This window comes from Lacerta agilis, chromosome 2 (assembly GCF_009819535.1).
Source record: "Lacerta agilis isolate rLacAgi1 chromosome 2, rLacAgi1.pri, whole genome shotgun sequence".
NCBI classification, from domain to species: Eukaryota; Metazoa; Chordata; class Lepidosauria; order Squamata; family Lacertidae; genus Lacerta; species Lacerta agilis.
The window spans coordinates 47,393,902-47,412,432 of NC_046313.1; the positions used below are offsets into that span (position 1 = coordinate 47,393,902).

The 18,531-nt window shown below is 47.4% G+C and overlaps 1 protein-coding gene across 18 annotated transcripts in view; it reads right to left on the reverse strand.

Moving 5' to 3' along the window:
* The window catches only part of ABLIM3 (actin binding LIM protein family member 3), a 142,070-nt gene that overhangs the window by 3,439 nt on the left and 120,100 nt on the right, over window positions 1-18,531 (reverse strand). For 6 of the 18 annotated variants that reach the window (XM_033139918.1, XM_033139932.1, XM_033139930.1 and 3 more), the window contains 11 exons: window positions 17,548-17,677; window positions 16,413-16,511; window positions 14,472-14,522; window positions 9,863-9,997; window positions 9,193-9,257; window positions 8,108-8,255; window positions 5,325-5,354; window positions 4,352-4,410; window positions 2,867-2,927; window positions 1,374-1,381; window positions 825-905 (listed from right to left, as the gene is read on the reverse strand). In XM_033139918.1, the coding sequence (XP_032995809.1) occupies window positions 825-905; window positions 1,374-1,381; window positions 2,867-2,927; window positions 4,352-4,410; window positions 5,325-5,354; window positions 8,108-8,255; window positions 9,193-9,257; window positions 9,863-9,997; window positions 14,472-14,522; window positions 16,413-16,511; window positions 17,548-17,677 (867 nt within the window). The remainder of the gene's footprint in view (window positions 1-824; window positions 906-1,373; window positions 1,382-2,866; window positions 2,928-4,351; window positions 4,411-5,324; window positions 5,355-8,107; window positions 8,256-9,192; window positions 9,258-9,862; window positions 9,998-14,471; window positions 14,523-16,412; window positions 16,512-17,547; window positions 17,678-18,531) is intronic. The other 12 variants (XM_033139935.1, XM_033139934.1, XM_033139929.1 and 9 more) reach the window with 6 other exon arrangements.

Consider the following 18,531-nt stretch of genomic DNA (forward strand, 5'->3'; position numbering starts at 1 on the left):
GAAGGATATGGTAAAATGTGGAAAAATTATGCTCACCAGAGGTAAATGGCAATACACAACTGGCTCCCCATGTGGCCAAATGATCGCTGGTTACAAATGACTGCTCGATAAAGTTATTTTTAGATATCCTGAGAGTGCAATGGATCATTTACACCACTTGAGAATTTAACTTCATTTTTTGATTCAGCGTTTCTCCTAATGAATAAGTAAAGCACCCTCAATGGATGCACATTTAACCTAAACATGACAAAGGGAGGTTGTTCCATAGGTTCCTATTGCAACTTATTCCTTTGATCAAGGACCTTTGTAGTGATCCAGGATTGGGGTGAGTGGAAATGCTGCCTTGAGCTCTTAAGGAGCAGGCAGAGGCTTTATCTCTGATCTTAGTGCTGTAGTACTTAGCACTAAGATCGAGAAATGAAAGACCTCTCTGCCTGTTCTTTAGGGATTCACACCGGAGAGCAGGTAAAGGGAATTTTCCAGCCCAGCCGCCACTCGCCTCCATTACTGGAGTGGAATGGCTGGGAATGCTGATTGCACATAGGCAAAAGCCTGTCTGCATGCCTGCCTGTCATGTGAGAGTGTGTGTCTGTGTGTGTGACTGCATGTATGAGAAAATGGATGAGTGGTGTGTGCCTGGTGCATGTATATTTGAGACAAGGGGGGAGGGGAGAGAAGTAAAGGTGCCCACCATTGGAACATGGACCCCACAAGGTTAGTCAAAATCTAGTCTGACCCTTACGCTGAAATAGGCTCCCCACCCGTGAACGAACTGCCCAGATTAGTTCCAGGTCCTGGCAGGAACATTGTGAGAGGCAGCTTACCTCTAGCCTAGTCCTGTCCACATCTTTAGGCAAGCGGTTTCTCCCCCTTGTGGTTACCAGAAGCAGCTCGTAAGGGTATATCTACAGGAGGAGGGAGAAAAACAGACTGCTGGGCCACAGATTTCTAGTCCGTCCACACAAAAAGAAGAAACGGGCAGAGACAGCCTGCCTGGAAGAAACTTGTGCCCACAAGTTGTTTTGCAGGTTGCCATCTACTGAGCACGCCAAGAGTGACCCTAACTTGGCAATATACACCTGAATAGCAAAACTTCAACACAAGATGACACACACAGCACAAAGCAAAAACTCTGGTCTTTTAGGGAAGCAGGCTTGTTGCACAAGAACTCCCAATCAAGTGCTCGAATCCCACTTGAAGGACCCTGAGAACACCTCTGTCCAGGTAGAAGGATAACTGAAGGCCAGGAGCACCCAGGGGAAGCGGAGGCTTTCTTCTGGCCAGATGTTGATACAGATCCTGCAGATCAGCATTTCAGGTGGCAAACAGACCTAAGGTTCTAGAATTCTACAGGATTCCTCAGAAAGTGTTACCTTGTATTCTGTAAGAGATGATGAGAGGCAGGGAGGGAGGGAGGGAGGGAGGGAGGGAGGGAGGGAGGGAGAGAGAGAGAGAGAGAGAGAGAGAGAGAGAGAGAGAGAGAGAGGTCAGTGTCTAATCCCCTTTTCCCTTTCCTTTGCAGTCACAGAGCCTGTGCTATTGCAAACTATTATTGTTTGCAATAAGAGGCATTTATTATGTCCTATGGGAATGTGAAGCTAGTCACTCAGTATGCAGAGCTGCCTACACTCTGCACTCAGAACAAATGAAATGCATTGCTGCACCACTTATCCAAGTTCTGCACCATGAACATATGAATTAAGTGATCTCTACATATGCAGTTTTTTATTGTAATGAGATGGGGCGATTGCTTTGAATGCTCTTTCAAGGATTTCCCACTCCAAATCTTTTTTTGTGTGTCTGTGGTTATCCAAGATAACACCCTTAAGGAGGCCCAAAACTGGTTGGACAAGTTCTGCCTGGCAAATCCCCTCCTGTATGGAGATCAGCATTGATAACATTGGAATGGTTGGCCCTGGCTTGACTAAGGAAATGGCCAGGGAGATTCTGGAAGGGGGCCTACCTTCAACCTCCCTCTGCACAGCAATGGAATGTGCCAATTTAAATCATTTTGTGAAATACAAGTTTAGACTGAGACAAGATCAGGCTGAGGTAGGGGAGCTTAGCTGGAGCTCTGGAAGCATCATGAGGGCACAAGCCTCTTACAACTTTTCAAAAATCTGATGAAGAAGTATATGTTGGGGTGCTAAGCCTCCAAATATGCTCAGTCTAAATATGTGTGTAAATAAACCATATATCAGAACACACCAGACCATAGCTGTCAAGTTTTGGATTTGAAAATAAGGGATCAGCAGTCTCCCCTATCCTGGGGACAGTCACATGTCAGTGGTGGGCGGAGCCAGAAGCAAAAGTGGGCGGAGCAGCAATGTAAACTCCAAGCAGGCTCGGGCTCGGAGCGGAGCAAAGAGGAGGGCAGCCATGTGCTCCACGCATGTGCTTCACAGCTGTAAGATCTGGACAGGCTTGGGGGCAAATTAAAGCATTATTAAACCCCATTGATTACAGCAGGAAAGATTTAAGTGTTTACTTATAGGGTTGCCCATACGTACCTTATTACTTAAGTCTGTCAAGCTGTCAAGCAACTTAAAACAACTTATACACATCAAGGATTTTGTCTTCACTTTGAAATAAATAACAATAAAATGGTGATCCTTGGAAAGTTGACCTCTGTGCCCATGTCTAAAATCTGTGGATCCTCTATCTATCTATCTGTCTATCTATCTATCTATCTATCTATCTACTCAGCGGTAATCTCCACTGAAACCTGTGGGACTTACTCTTAGATATGTATGCATACTAGCAAGCATTAACTCTTGTATAACATCTCCAAGAGCCTCTGGTACAGGATTTAGGAGTGCACACTGGGCTCCACCAAAGCTTCTGTTCTCAAACAGAACGCACTCACCTCGCATCCCCCAGTTAACGGCATTCGTGCTGTCGTAGTGGAAGAGTTCAGCGCTGGGAGGCTGCAGGGGGAAACAACAATACAGAGAATAAGAGTGATCAGCATGTGTGCCAGGAAGTGGGGAGCCTGTGGCCCTCCAGATGTTGTTGGACTCCAACTCCCATCAGTCCCAGACAGCATAGCTAATGGTCAGGGATGATGGGAGTTGTAATCCAGCAACATCTAGAAGGCCACAGGTTCCCCTGATAGAGCTTCTGATAGCTCAGTCAGTACAACACGAGGTTCCTAATCTCAGGGTCATGGGTTCAAGCCCCATGTTGGGCAAAAGCGTCCTGCATTGCAGTGGGTTGAGCTAGATGACCCTCGTGGTCCCTTCCAACTTTACAATTCTACAATTCTATGGCCCATAGAAAACCCGCTCTGCTCTGTTATAGTTATTTCCACCAAAAGGTGCCTGGAACAAGTTAGCTGCTTAATGGAGGAGTTTTTAAACTCTTTGCCAATATATGTGTGAGGCAGGGGCAGAGGAGAGATTAATCAGTGAATTATAGGGAACAACTGAGTGGTGTACCCTAAAGGCCAAGAGCTCAGCCTCCTCCTCCATTTTTAAGGGAAACTTCCTTATGCCAACCCACTACTAATAAGACTCCTGTGGCAAGTGATCTGAGAATCATTGCGCTAACGTTTTGCCAGGGCGAAAGTACTTCTGTTTACTTTTTTTATTCGTCTTGCATGCCATTCTGCTTCCAGAGAGTTAAATGCAGCGTACATGGGGTTATCCCATTTTTTCCTCACAAAAATCCTGCGAGGTAGGTAAGGGGGGGGGGGCTTAGTGCCAGATACAGCAAATGGGACCGGCTAGTGGAAGTACAGTGGGACTCCCCCCCCCTCCCCACACATAGGCTGTAAATGGGTTGGAGGAGCCCCCAGAACAGCACACTGGGGGGGGGGGAGCAGGAGAGGGGAGGTTGTTCCCTCCATCGGCACAAGCGTTTCAGCTTGCCAGATGGAACAATCTTCTTAGCGCTACATTGAATTCCTCCCTGAGTTCCTAGCATTTGTGGAACCTGAGAGATTGAGGCGAGGTGTTCAGGCACCGTTCTTCTCATTCTTTTGTGAGAAACTAGCCTTCCAGAGCTTGACTTTGCTACTCCCAATCCCCAGAAAAATTCCTGTGGATCACGCCTGCATAATTTTCAGGAGCTGCTGTGGCTTTCTAGACCCCTGAGCTCCCACTGAGAATCCAACCTGCTCATCCCTTCCTGGGGGAATCTCCGCAGCTGTTTCTTAGCAACTGCCTCTGAGCCCCTGTGAGCCCTCTTGGCATGAGGGGAATGTGTGGGCTCCAAGAGGAAGGAAGCACTCCCTACTTTTGAACCCGGCACTGGAAAGTCTGAGCCCAGGATTGAACAGGGCTCAAGAGTTCCTTGGACTTCCTTTCCCCAAAGGGTCAGCCAAAGGCCGAGAGTCAGCAGGCACTCTTACCCTGTGCAGCCCATTCCTTCTGTAAGCAGGAAGAGAGGCAGATTTTGAAATGAGGGGATCTGAAAGAGAGAACAGGTTTTGCGAAAGTCAAAAGACGCAGCCTTCCCCATTGCCTAGAAAAAGGAACAGTCTCTAGTGCACAGGCATGGCAGAAAATTAATTGTAGCGAGGAAGAACAGGAAAGTTTTAATTCTTTACACACGAGTAATACGACTGCTATTGACATTATTATCTTGCCTTCCTCCAAGGAACTCAGGGTGTTGTGCCTGGTTCTCTACCTCCCATTTTATCCTCGCAACAACCCTGCGAGGTAGATTAAGCTGAGATATAGCAACTGGCTGAAGGTTCCCCAGCAATGTTCCTGGCTGAGTAGGGATAGGCCTCCCCGGGCTTGTCAACATCCTAACCACCCCACTCCACTGTCCCTCAAGGAGTTGCATATTGAGTAGTGGCAGGAGGCATTCCACTAGAGACTTGTTTGAGGCAGTAACTTAGGGCTCTCTGTGAACGTAAAAAAATGAGTATCTGTTATTCTTGCATTGCAAGAGGTTGGGATAGATGGCACTTTGGGTGCCTTTCAGCTCTGCAACTCTATGACTAATAAACTGAAAAAAATTACAATACTCTACCTTTAATGGCATTCTAAAATCTGCCTGCTGGGCTTGGCCACCTCACCCTATCCAACAGCAGGGCCGGTCCTGTCTCTCAGTTCCTCCTCACTGAGATTATCCATTTACTTATGGTAAGCCTGACATTGATGGAGGAGCACAACCCCAGGCTTACCTAAGGGCCTACTGCACTTCACTAGCACAACAGAGAGTAGAACCTCACTTCTATCCCCCTCCCACCCAGATTCTGTAGTCTTGAAAAGAGGAAACTACTTTGGTTCTAAAATGCCCTCCTTAGCTCATTGTCTGCAGTGGATGAAAGAGCACAAAGCGAGAGAGGAGGCAGGAGGCAGAGCGAAACGTACCACTGTCAGCCAGGTAATGTGAACGGGGTGCTGTGGAGGAAGACAAAGCAACAAGTCAGGCATGCACACAGAGTATGTTTCACAGCAGTGCAAGCCCGAACACACAGGCTGAGTCACACATTCAAAGCCCACATGATTCCGAACACAGATAAAGATGGCTGTGAGCAACGTGGCACATTGAGACAACTGCGGTGCGTGTGGCAAGGGAATATCATCGCAATCGTGAAAATGACTGCTAGCTATCTTCAGGTATTGCTTGGTTCACATTATGCGGATAGTGTCATTCTATGGTTTCATTACTAGGTGGCACTGGACTTAGTTGTACCTGGTGGACTCAGGCATTTCCTGTCGCTGTTCTGCTTTCTTTAAGAGAGAAAATAAAGTGCTTGTCAAGCTTCATCACTGGTATCTCCTCTAGGAGCCAAACTACATATTACATCAATGTGTAGTGTGCAGCTATGTCTGTGGGTTATTTTTTTTAAAAAAATTGTTACAGGTGTGTGTGTCAATGACAATCACCCTGCTTGGCTAGGAGACTTTGGTGGGTAGGGGGGAATCAATGTCAGCTTGACTGATGTAAATATCTCCCCTCTCCTCCCCCTGGGGAATTCTTAAGATATCTCCGGAGCTTATTATGGGGTGCTTGGCTCCAAGCCCTTCATGACAATGCTGACTTTTTCTCCATTTAGTCATATATTAGGACACTTGACAGGGGATGCTGTTTAATTCTTTCCCCTACAGCCATTTTTCTACACAAAATGCCCTCTCTCCCAGCAGAAAAACAGCTGAGGAGGGGCCAATTTTGAGCAAAAAAGAAATAATGCTTATTCATCATCAACTAGCCTCTCCTCTTCCCCACCCCAAATTTCTCTGCTCAAACTTAATTCCTTCTGAGGCTGGTTTTTTTTTTTTTTTTTTTTTTAAAGAGAAGCTGGAAAGGTAAACATGACTGTGTGCCATATCTAGTTTGGACTTTCTAGTACAGGGGTCAGCGAACTTTTTCAGCAGGGGGCCGGTCCACTGTCCCTCAGACCTTGTGGGGGGCCCAGACTATATTTTGGGGGGGGGGGGAATAATGAATGAATTCCTATGCCCCACAAATAACCCAGAGATGCATTTTAAATAAAAGGACACATTCTGCTAATGTAAAAACACCAGGCAGGCCCCACAAATAACACAGAGATGCATTTTAAATAAAAGGACACATTCTACTCATGTAAAAACACGCTGATTCCCGGACCGTCTGTGGGCCGGATTTAGAAGGCAATTGGGCCGCATCCGGCCCCCGGGCGTTAGTTTGGGGAGCCCTGTTCTAGTACTTAAAAGCAACAATCCAGAATGACTAGCTGCTGTGAGCTATTGATGGCTCCATCTAGTGGCCAGCTGATGCAATTGGAGGAGCACATTTTTGCCCCTCACCCACACTCTTTCAGCAGGAGGGGGCGTGGAGAAGGAGAAAGGGAGGTGGGATAATGTGGAAGTTCATCAAAGATTAATGAAATATTCCTTCAGGCTCCGGCTGGTAGGGTGCCCTAGGGAAAGCTATAGCGTGAGAGCGTACATGTCCGAGAAGGTGTGCAAGTTAACCCTGGGAATGCATACATAGATAAAGGCTTATATATAGTTTGCCAAATAAACTCTGGCATCGTGGAATGCATGATTCCCGTGAGCATGATTTTATTGTCGAGGATTTCTCTGTGAACTCAAGCACTAGGTGGCAGCACATTGAACATTATTCTTGATCCCTGAAATTTTAATCACCCCAGTTTGGTACAATATGCTTGACACACAACAAACAAATGGGGGAAATGACAAATGATCTCTCCAAACACCAACTCACCGAGGAGATGAATGAAGAGAGATTTTGATCTCCCTTCGCCCAGACATAGAGAGACTTCAGGTGTGTTCTGTTTGCTATTAGAACCACAAAGATCACTAGCCAGGGCAGGTGCAGGGTGGGCAGAGGCAGTGTAAAATAGTGTAAAAATGGTGACTCAAGGGGGTGGGGCCAATTGCCTGCAGCACCCCAGCAGCCCATATGCAGTTTGCATATTCAAGCACACATTTACGTCTGAGTTATTACAGATCAGGGATTCTAAACTGCTTAGTTGCTTGCTATTGCTAAAAATAATTGGGAATCAAAAATCCTACTGGAAGCTACCCAGTGATCTACTAGCAGATCCTGACCAATCTTGTGCACACTTCTGTCTTAGGCCGATTGACTCTCTCAAATGCTTCTGGCTCCTTCTCTGCTCTGTCAAAAGCCAGGGGAATAGTTGGATCAGGCAGGAATGGTCGTGGTGAGAATGCAGTGTGAGACCTAGAAGCAGGACTGTGAGCTAAAGGCTAGTGTCGTGTGTATGATGAGGTGGCTTTGAAACACCCAGGTTCATTCTCCGTATGTGAACCTGACCGGCCGTTATTAATGTCTCCATTTTCACTGCAGTTCTAACCTCCCTCAGTCTCACGGTCCCCAACTATGAATGTTGCATCAAGAAAACAATATCAGGCTGGAACCAGTATATTCATAGCAAAAACCAGCCAATTTAATTCACTAGAAGAACTCAATTGGCTGGTTCTAATTCCATAGACTCAGCATCTGATCTGAATTTCCCCTGCATTGGGATCATTCTGCCAAGTCTGTGATACCCCCAGCAAGAATCTCTCTTGCACAATAGCGATGTGCGGCCTGTGAAAAGACAAGCCTTCTGCACCTCTCACTTCCATGAAGCCAACCATCTGCTGGCAGGCAGGGGGTAGGTGAAATTTCCGCGATTGCTTACAGCCATTTAAGGAGCTTTCATAGCCGGCCGTGTGAAGAGCTTCTCTACTGCCTGCCGAGCTGCGGGGAGGAGTCCAGGGGTCGGCATAGGAATTGGATCGTGCCTTCATTTCTTCCTTCAGTATCAATCTGCCAATGCCAGTCTGGAGCTATCACCGCAAAATATTAAGAAGATGAATATTATAGGAGGCAAAGACCACATCAGGGCCAGATCCTGCTGGGCAACCCCACCACCCCATGATCTACCATGAACAGTCCTGTGGGAAGGATCCTGATGTGTGTCAACACTTTAATATTGTTTATTGGGTTTTAAAAATATATAACACAATATTACTTGTAAGCCACCTTGATAGGATTTATATCCCGAAATGGGAGATATAAACAATTTCAAACACGCACACATTATTTTCCCTTGAATGATTAAGTGGCACTGAGATTAGCCACTTAAGATGAACATGCGTTTAAAGAAGATTGGAAAATGTTTGTTGAATATATGGGTGAAAATTGTTTACATTTGAATACACTGGCAGAATTGAGATAAATTCAACAGTGTAGACAAGTTTTGATGGTTGTAATAATGGAATACTGAATGGTTTGGCTTATGTAAAATATGCAGGGATTTGTGGTATGTAAACTGAACCACGGAAAGAGAAGAGAAGTCATTGATTTAAGGTTGTTTAAATGAATATTCTAAAATGTAAAATAGAAAAACTTAATGAAAAATTATACAGAAAAAGAAAGATTAGCATAATAAAATAACCTAACGGAGTAAAAATCCAATAAAACATAATGAAAAGGTTGACATGAACTCAGAGGTGTCAACTGTTTCCCCAGTGAAGCTATCAGCACTGGACTACCCCATTGCAACAGAATGGAGCAGCATCTGAAGACACAGTCAAAGTCCCCAGCAACCTACCTCCTCTTATGAGGTTGTGAGCGCAACAGCAGAGGCTGGCACAGTGAGGAACCTTGAAGGCGCTGCTACCAACCCAAGGAGGAAGAGAGCCTTTGGAAGTTGGGCTGGAGCAGCGCTCCTAAGTTCAGCATAAAATGGGCAATGGTGGATCAGTGAAGATGAGCACTCACCTTATGCATCCCTCGATCAAACCCATCTTCTTCTCCTCCTGATGAGAACCTCCGAACTCGTGGTGCTACAAGGAAGTGGCGGCAGGCAGGGCAGTCAGTTCAAAGAAATAACTTGCATGGCATCAGGTTAAGACAGCAGCCATGAATCTGGGGACTTTGCCAGGTTTGGGGCCAATGTTGGACATGCATTTCTGTAAACCAAAGGGGCCTGTGCTCCTTCTGGTATGGAGCTCAAGACAGACAGTAGCATATTCTTTTCGGGCATTATAGCTGGGAAGGGCCAGAGCTTCTGGTTCATGGAAGGTGACCAGCCACAAAGGCAGACAGGGCTCCTGTAACTTTAAGAGCTGTGCAGAAGAGGGAATTTCAGGTGATGCAGCTTTCTGCCCACCTTGACATTCTAGACTGAGGATGGGGAACCTCTAGATGTTGCCCAAGGCAGTATGGTCTTGGGATGATGGGAGTTGCAGGGCTACTGTTCCCCATCCCTGTTGCAGATCATGCTTAAAAGTTACAAGAGCCCAGTCCTCTGCAGTTGGATATTGTGGCACTTTCCTCTCCATTTCAGCATGGCCACTGCATGTAGGATCACACACACACACACACACACACACACACACACACACACACACTCCTGGAGCTTTTGGATACCTGGTGTGGAGAACGTTACCTTTAGGTGAGCCTTGAAAGGTCCAGTATTCCGTTTCGGAGTGGTAATATGGATCTGGAGAGTAGGCTGGGCTATATTTGGAGCTCTGGGCAATATCCTCGCTGGTTTTGCTTTTTGTGGCTGCAGATAGGGTATCTGCAAAAGTGACAGAGCACATGTGTGAAAGACTGGAAGGAAAAGGGGCACTCTTCAGAAGGGTCTGGCAGCAATGACACGCGAGGGCAGCAGAGGCATATGCATCGTTCCAGGACAGCTCCTACCTTATAGAAAAACAAGGGCTTTGTTTTTAAGGTGAGAGAGGAACAAGGGGGAAGGGAGCCATGCCTGCTCTGTGTACCCACTGCTCATTTCACCATAGCCCCTCGCTGGTACTGAAGTTTGTGCCAGGGTGGGTGGGTGAGTGGGTGAGTGGGAAGAGACATCAGGAGAGAGGCTTTGTGGGAGGGAAACCATGGGCCTTCTCCCTCCATTGCCTTTGCACTTAAAAAATGTAATTGCACCCCATTCCTATCACTTCATTCAGGAGACTCCCCTGTCTGTTTAAAGCCAGGCCTGGAATTGCCTCCATGGCAGAAGTTCCCAAGCTGGAGCACAACGCAACTCCATGTTGGTTACTGGCACAGTTCATTCTCTAGATTCAGGAAGGGCTGTGTGGCTCAGGGGGGCAGGGTACATACTTTGCATGCAGAAGTTCCCAGGTTCAATCCCAGGTATCTCCAGGTAGAGCTTGGAGAGACTCATCTCCGAAACCACGGAGAGCTGCTTTACTGGTCAGTATTGTACACAACAGTGAGCTAGCAGGATCAATGAACCGACTGCTCCTTACATTCTCATCCTTTATGTGAGCCTTCTCCAACCTTGCAGATGCTGTTTGACTACAACTTCCATCATCCCTGACCATTGGCCATGCTAGTTGGGGGCTGGTGGGGGCTGAAGGGGAGGCTGGGGAAAGCTGTGTTTATGTCAAGAAGGGAAGCAGAAAGCAAGTGGCGCAAGCTTCATAGATAAGTGCAGCCCAGGGGCGGGAGGTAGCTGAATGAGGGCAGGGAAAGGAAGAGCAGTGGAAGGAAGGGGAAAGAGGTCGGGCAAATGGAGGAGGATGGGAGCCACCCCCTGAACTAGCAAGCACCCTGACACAGCAATGATTACAACAAAATTGAGACACTGGAGACATCGGGCATGGCCCAAACTGGCTCAGCCTTAGGATCAAGCAAAACAAGGTGCCAGTCACATGAAACTCTATGGACAGCTTTCAAAAATGTAAAAAGCAAATGCTGATCTAGTTTGGGACCTTGGGAGACATGAGAGTCCTGATCTGGATTAGTCCCCTCCTGTCTGCCCTTTGCATTGGACAGAAAGCTCGCGTTTGTTCCCAAGGAAGCTTTTCTGTAAATGAAAATATCAAGTGGAGAGTTCTGATCAGGATCATAGATGAGGGAAAGACTAAAGACCCCTAACCCTCCACAAAACCCCCAATCCACATCAACCCCCTGCCCCCCTGCCTATGTTGTTGTTGTTGTTATTTCACATGTCTCAAAGCAATTTACAGTCATTAATTTTATCATTGTATTTTATTTATTTAACAAAATTTATATGATTATAATAAAACCTCCGTTTACAAGAAAAAGAAAAAGCCATCCACACAACTACTAATGGCATGGATGGCTTCCTATGTAGCTTGACCATCAGAAAAGAGCTACAGGAAGGAACAGTGAAAGAGGATTAGAGTACGATTTGGTTTGGGTTGACAGGTTGTTATCATACAGAATAGCTGCCTTATGCAGCCTGTACTTAGCAACTCATCATCATACAAGCCTCAGACCCTCCCTATATCCATGTTTCCAGTCTCCAAAAACCTTTAGCTATGGGCCAAAACAGATGAAAATTACTTGTGCCACCCTGCTATCCCAGCTGCAATTAACCCTGGGAGACAAGCTCCTACTGGTGCCAACGGAAGTTTATACTAATATCAGCTTTCTTTAAAAATAAAACACACATATCCCCCCCCCCTGATTTAATCCATAATTAATCCAGAATAGCAATCCATCCTAATAAAGACCAGATCCCATAGGTTGGTTGGCCACTGCAACAACAAGGTGCTGAATTAGGTTACCCTTTGGCCTAATGTAGCTGGGATTTTCTTATGTTCTTATCACACACACACATTTTTTAAAAAATTTCTGTTTTAATTAACATGGAGCAACTCCCATTCCTGGTTTGATACTCTCAATAATAAATAAAGTGTGTTAAGGAGATAGTTGGTTTTGAGCCATTTTGCTTCGAAAATATGCCCTTAAATGTGCATTAGAACAACAAGCAAAACTTCAGACAGTGCAAAGAAGAGGATTGCTATAGAGCGCTTGGGGATAAGTAATCTGCATTACGTGATCATGCATTAAGTCCACAAATGTGTGTGTGTGTGTGTGTGTGTGTGTGTGTATCTCTCTCTCTCTCTCTCTCTCTCTCTCTCTCTCTCTCTCTCTCTCTCTCCTCTCTCTCTCTCTCTCTATATATATATTCAGAGAAAGCTATTTTATGTCCTAATAGAAGGGCAGATTTTTTTTTAAGCTTTAAAATATCCAAGGCTTGCTGGAGGAAATCAGAGAGCTTCTCAGGAGCAAGGCATGAGGAAGTTGTTGGCACCAAGAAGAGAGGCAGAGGGAGGTACTTACAATGCAGTGGGGCGCAGGCAGCCAGCAGGGCAGGGTGTTAGGCAGACAGCGGAAGGGGGAAAGGGGGAAGGAAAGAGAGGAGACACTTGGTTACCACATTCAAGGGGAAAGCCACAAGACCCTTCTAAAACAATAAAAGCAGATCGGTGAGTGCAGAGCAAGCCCCTCATCCTCCTCACTGATGGGACCTACCCAGCAGAGGGCGCTCCTCCATCTTCCATGGCCCCCAAGAGCTTTGACTCAGAAGAAGTCTGGAGGGACATTGTTTTTTGTAGTTTCCCAGGCCCTGTGGGTGCAGAACATCTAGGCTCCAAGCTTGCAACATCCAGTCCCACACCTCCAAGTGATATTCCTGCTAGGATGCTTCATGGCCGTCTCATGTGCGAGGCTAGATGTTTCCTCTCTAGCCTTCCTCACCTTGTACAGTCTCCTTATCCACTGACAGTATGGCCACCCACCCTGAGGACAGGCGTCAGACCTTGGCTTTATCTTCTGCTCTTCTCAATCACTCATTTGCCCCCGTATTTAAGTTCATTGCAAAACTATATTGCGTCTCTATGACTTTGGAAAAAGACAGAACTTCTTCTTTTCTGCTCTCTTAGCAAATAAAAATCTACATTATGACCTGATCATCTCTCACTTTGAGCTTTGGGCTTTGATTGTCTCATGTCGCACCCCCCCCCCCGAGCGTCTGGTATGGTGGTGTGGAGCTGCCTGTTGAACACAAGCATCGCTGTTGCTTTCCATGGTGGGGCAGGTCAACGGCAAGGCTGGGGTCAGCATGGAGTGCAGCCAGCTCCTGCCGGTGTGCCTAGATGGCCCCAACCTCACCCCTGCCCTGATGCATCCTGGGAAACAGCAGTGATGCTGGTGTCAAGGAGGCAACTCCATCATATTGCCCCACCATGCTAGCCACTCCTGGTCTCCTTAAGTCCATCCAGCAGTTAGCTGCTTATATCATTTACTTCTTTCACCATGACATTCTCCTTCTTAAATCCCTACATTGGCTTCCTGTGCATTCCTGGACCCCACACAAGCTCCTCATCCTTGCATTCAAAGCCTTCTGTCACCTCGACCCCTTCTTCACTTATATCCTGGTACTTTCTTGCCTGTGACTTTCAGTAGTCCAGTTACACCACTTCCCAAATGTCTGTTTTTCCCTCAAACAACTCCACCCATTCTCCTTTGACCACAATACCACCTCTCTTCCTTCCACCAGATCCCTCCTCAAAGGCCACCTTTTCTTATGGAGCCTCTGGTACAACTCCGCGCCCAGCTGTTACTAGGTCAAAGTGCATCATATTGCAACAAGCACACTTTCCTCTCCCTTTCACCCCTGCCTTCCATTTTCATCCTTGCCCTTGATGTCTCCTTTGTGTGGCCCTTTAGATTGAAAGCCCCTTGTGGGAGGGACCTGAAAAATTCCATGTACGTGATTGGTGTAAATAATACTAATACTAATATGCATGATGGGTGTAATAAATAATTACAGCTAGTATCTAAAAGGCACCTAAACAACTGAACTGGCCCTATAGCCCTGTTGCTCCCATTCACCAGCAAGAGAGTAAGGATTGTCAGCTAAGTAGCCCATTTCTACTTTGAGTTCCTTATGGCTGAGGAGACCCAGGCAGATTTTGACCTCGACCTTTTTATATTCCTAGGACAACATCTGAAGGTCCCTGACCTAGAACGTGCCCCAACGTAAGTTCTGTTGTGGTTTCCTTTTCAGAAGTCAGAGATACTCAAACTTGCACACACGCCCCTCTTTCCCCCATTGTGTTCAGGTCTGGCACTTGGTAAATGTCAACTTGGTATATAACTTTTGCAAAGCTCACAGAGTCACTCCACACTCAATTTGCAGCACTGTGGCGAAAGCAGAACTGGACTTTGTTATTATGTGTATCCAAATATGTGTCAAAGCCATGCCCAAACTGTACCGTGTCTTTTATAGATGGGGGGTTTCCGGTAGATGTTACTCTCTGCAGCAGCTGGAGGCAAAAAGAAAGATAATAAAGGAAAGAAAGAGACAGAAAAGGAGAGTAGGAGCCAGTGCGCGAATGTTTCAGAATCACAAGAGCCGCCACAATTTGCGGGTAAGGTCCCCACCCACAATCAAACTGCCTGCTTACTCCATTCAGTGTTTTTTTCTCCTCACATCCTTATTTTAAGCAGCTGCAAAGCTGAGAGAGGTTGGGAGCTAGTTTGATGGGGGAAGAAGGAATCCATCCTACTTGGGGTGATGTGTGCTACATACAGCCATACGACAGAGAATGCGTCCATGAGATCATGCTGGGAGCATGCTCACCATTAAAAGCATGCAGGGTCAGGCAAACATTTCTCCTTCTGGCACAGTTGATGGCTTGCCTTCGTTCAGGGGAAGGGAAGCCTAATTTGGGTGGTGCTCATGGCCACGTCTTCTCGTCTGCCAGTGGCACCGGATGATCTGTGAGTCGGTTCCTTAGAGACAGGGCTGCAACCCTCATCCCATCGATGCCCAAGAGCAAAACATGTCTGCCAGGGTCTCTTAAAACGAGAGAGCGAGAGAAGCAAAGCAAGCTGGGAACAGGAGCTACCCTACCAGCACAAAGGCTTACTGATGGGCTGGGCAAAGGGCCATCCATAAAAGACGTCAGCCAAATCTACTGGGGCGCTCGTCGCCGGAACACCATTTCCGGTGGTGGTAATGACAGAAAGGAAATGTGACAGGGAAAATTCCAGAACCTCCGGGCTGTTCTAGGTGAAATGGACCCTTTCCTTCCAATAGCCAAGGCAATCAAGGCCTCAAGCCGTGTGACTCCAGGTCTACTTCATCCTTCTTCTCTCGCACTGTGAGTTCAGGGGCCCCTCATGAAAATCTGCAAGTGTCTCCTCCCACTCTGCGAACATCGGCGCTGCCAGGATCAGCTGCCAAGTAAAATCTGGATTTCGACACACGGTTAATTGAGGGGAGGGGAAAAAATAAAACAAGCCACCAGGCATGGATTCTGTCACTTGTTTTCATCCACCCTGAATCCTGCCCCTAACAGATTCATCCTAAGGCTCCCGAGTTTCTTTTCTTGGCTTGTTTGAATGACTTGAGATCAAAATCTTGGAAATGGCTTCAGGTAGGAGGGTGTGTGCATGTCAAAAAGGCACCCTGGTTTGACTTGCCCTAGTTCAATGTAGGCCGAGGGCTTCCACCGCTGCCAGGTGTTTGGACAGGTGTCGACCTCACGTGCCTGGAGTGAGCTAATGATTCTAGATTCCCTTTGCAAGCAAAGCTGATGACAGGCTGCGCCGTCGGGCAGGTGGGGAGGGCACACGTGTAACTACTTGCGTACTGAAAAGGGGCAGGTGCTGCCCTCCTTCCCACCCTCCCTGCAGGAGGGGCATGGCAGTGGCCCTTACCTGGTGGCCCCCGGAGTCTCTGCTGGAGGGGAGCAGCCATCTGGCAAGCCCAGTTAAATCTGGGGGAAGGGTGCAGCGGGCCCTGAGGGGAGCAGGAGGAGTATAAGATAAATTATCTGTCAAGGATGGGTGCAGAAGAGCTCCTAGCTGACAGACAAGCTCTGCCTTGTGGTCCTTGAGGGTAGAGAATGGAACGAGAGGGACAGGAGGATCTCTTCTTTGCAGAGGCGGGAGAAGCTGCACGGGGAGGGAGAAAACAAACTTGGGGGAGGTGGGGGTTGAGGCTGCAGGTCTTGTTTATGGATGGCCTCTGACATGCGGATGTCTCTTGCTGTTGCTAGCTGACTCTAGGCTGGCAGTAGCACTACTCATGCAGTATGCACACCTGGCGCATGCATGCATGCGTGCGTGCATGCATGCAAATATAAAAACCAAAACCAAAAAAGATACAGCGCTCCTTCACAGGCTGGCCAGAGGCCTCCAGAGCCTACCTGGAATGTGGAAATGCTTAGGAGCTTGGTATGAGGTTGGTGTAGAAGACCTCACATCTAACTGGCTATAGTAGGGGGAGCTGCGCCCGCTCTCTGTTCCTTGAAAGAGCAGATTGGAGGGAGCAGCGGAGAAAGAAAGAAATAGAGAGAGACAGAGAGAGAGACAGAGAGAGAGACAGAGAGAGAGAGAGAGAGAGAGAGAGAGAGAGAGGCAGAGGAGAATTGGTGTTAGAAGCAGCCATGTTAGAAGAGTAGCAAGCCACCTGTGAACCAATGATGGGGATGCATGAATGATGGAGGGGTGGGGTGGTGGTGGTGGTCATGAAGACTCCTACACGCCAGGGTGAGGGGAGGGGTGCTGGGTCCACCGATGAAGAGGAGCCAGAGGAAAATCCCACAGGTGCATGTCATCAGTGGCAGTTCTAAACCTATTCCAGGAGCACCCAAAATTCCATGCCAGGGTTTACCCGGCAGCGCTAGCTGGTGCCAGAGGTGCAGGGCTCAGTGACGGTTGTACAACTTAATTCATTTTGGCAGAGGCTGAGGTTCTGGTGGGTGGGTGGGTGGAGGAATATGCTACAGGAGACCCAGAATAAGCCAGTTCCGCTAGACATGCTTTCCTCTGTGTTTTTTCCTTCCCTGCTCTGCTCTTTTCCCTAAGTGCAACATGTCAAAACTCAGTGCCAGTTGTGTTCATGCTAAAGAACTCCTTAGCACCTCTGTCCGTGTGCCTATGAATCCCGGCGCATCCGTTGCTTCCCACATCATCTGCTCCTTTCCATTTCACCACTAGCGCAGGACCGTGAAGTTTTGAAGTTGCCACAGGAAAAGGAGAGCGGCATTATGCACCAGTAGAGTGTGAAGTCCCAGTAATCAACCCATCTCCACCCTGAGGACAGACAGTAGCAAAGTTTGCTAGGTGTCCAGAAATGTTCCTCCGTAACAGAGGAAACTGGCCAAGGGTGTGTGTCCTCTTTACCCTTCTCCCCACCACCACTGAGACGTGAGGCTTCGCAATGCAAGCTCCTCTGGGAATGGGAAGATGTTCCGGCACTGAATGTGCCTTGGAGAGAGGCGCATATGTCCTGATGATGCCACAGCGCTGGTTTCTGCTTCGCATGTGTACTCCACTTACCTGAGCGATAATAATGGTGCGGTGAGCGTGGGATGGTGGGGGACATGCCTTGGCGGCTGTAGGTGGGGGAGTCGATGTAGCCGGGGCTGGAGGCTCGCCTCTGTCGGATGTCCATGCTTTCATAAATATCCTAGGAAAGGGAAAGAGCAGTGATGGCAAAAGAGTCAGCCTTTAGGGAGGTGCAAGCACATGAGACCCTTGGCCAGCGATGTGGGTTTTCTGGAAAATATGGAATTGGAAGATATTCCAGAAATGTTTTCCAATGCAAATACACAGGATAATTTGCCTCAGAATATTTCCAGAACATTGCGTTGAGGGAGGGAGGGAATGACTGATGCCCTAGAGCAGTGATGGCCAAGTTTGGCCCTCTAGCTGTTTTGGGACTACAATTCCCATCATCCCTGACCACTGGCCATGTTAGCTAGGGATGATGGGAGTTGTAGTCCCAAAACAGCTAGAGGGCCAAGTTTGGCCATCACTGCCCTAGAGAGTGATCTATTTGAATATGTTAATTTTACTTGTATTTAAAAACTTTGAAACTTCCCTGAAACCGCTTCACTTTTATTAAATGAACTTATGGAGATTTTCCCACGGAAAAATAAAGCATTAGGAAAAGTTTCTGTCCCACATCACTGCCCATGGTGCAAATCCTAGCCCTCTAATTTTGATTTGATTTTGTTCAGGGCAGACTGTTCTCTTACCAGTCAAGGGCAGTGTGTGTGTGTGTGTGTGTGTGTGTGTGAGAGAGAGAGAGAGAGAGAGAGAGAGAGAGAGAGAGAGATCACAAAGACAGTTTGCTTTACCCTGAGCATTCCTAATTTAACATTGTCATGGGGGACGGTCACCTTCCAGTGTCTAACCACAAGGCTTAGTAGCAATGCAGTTCGACCCTTCAGTACCCGGCCAAGGGGCTTTCATGGTCCAGCTGTCAGCAGACAGTTCCTCAGCTCAATGCCACATGGGCCCTCATATTAGTTTTGTGTG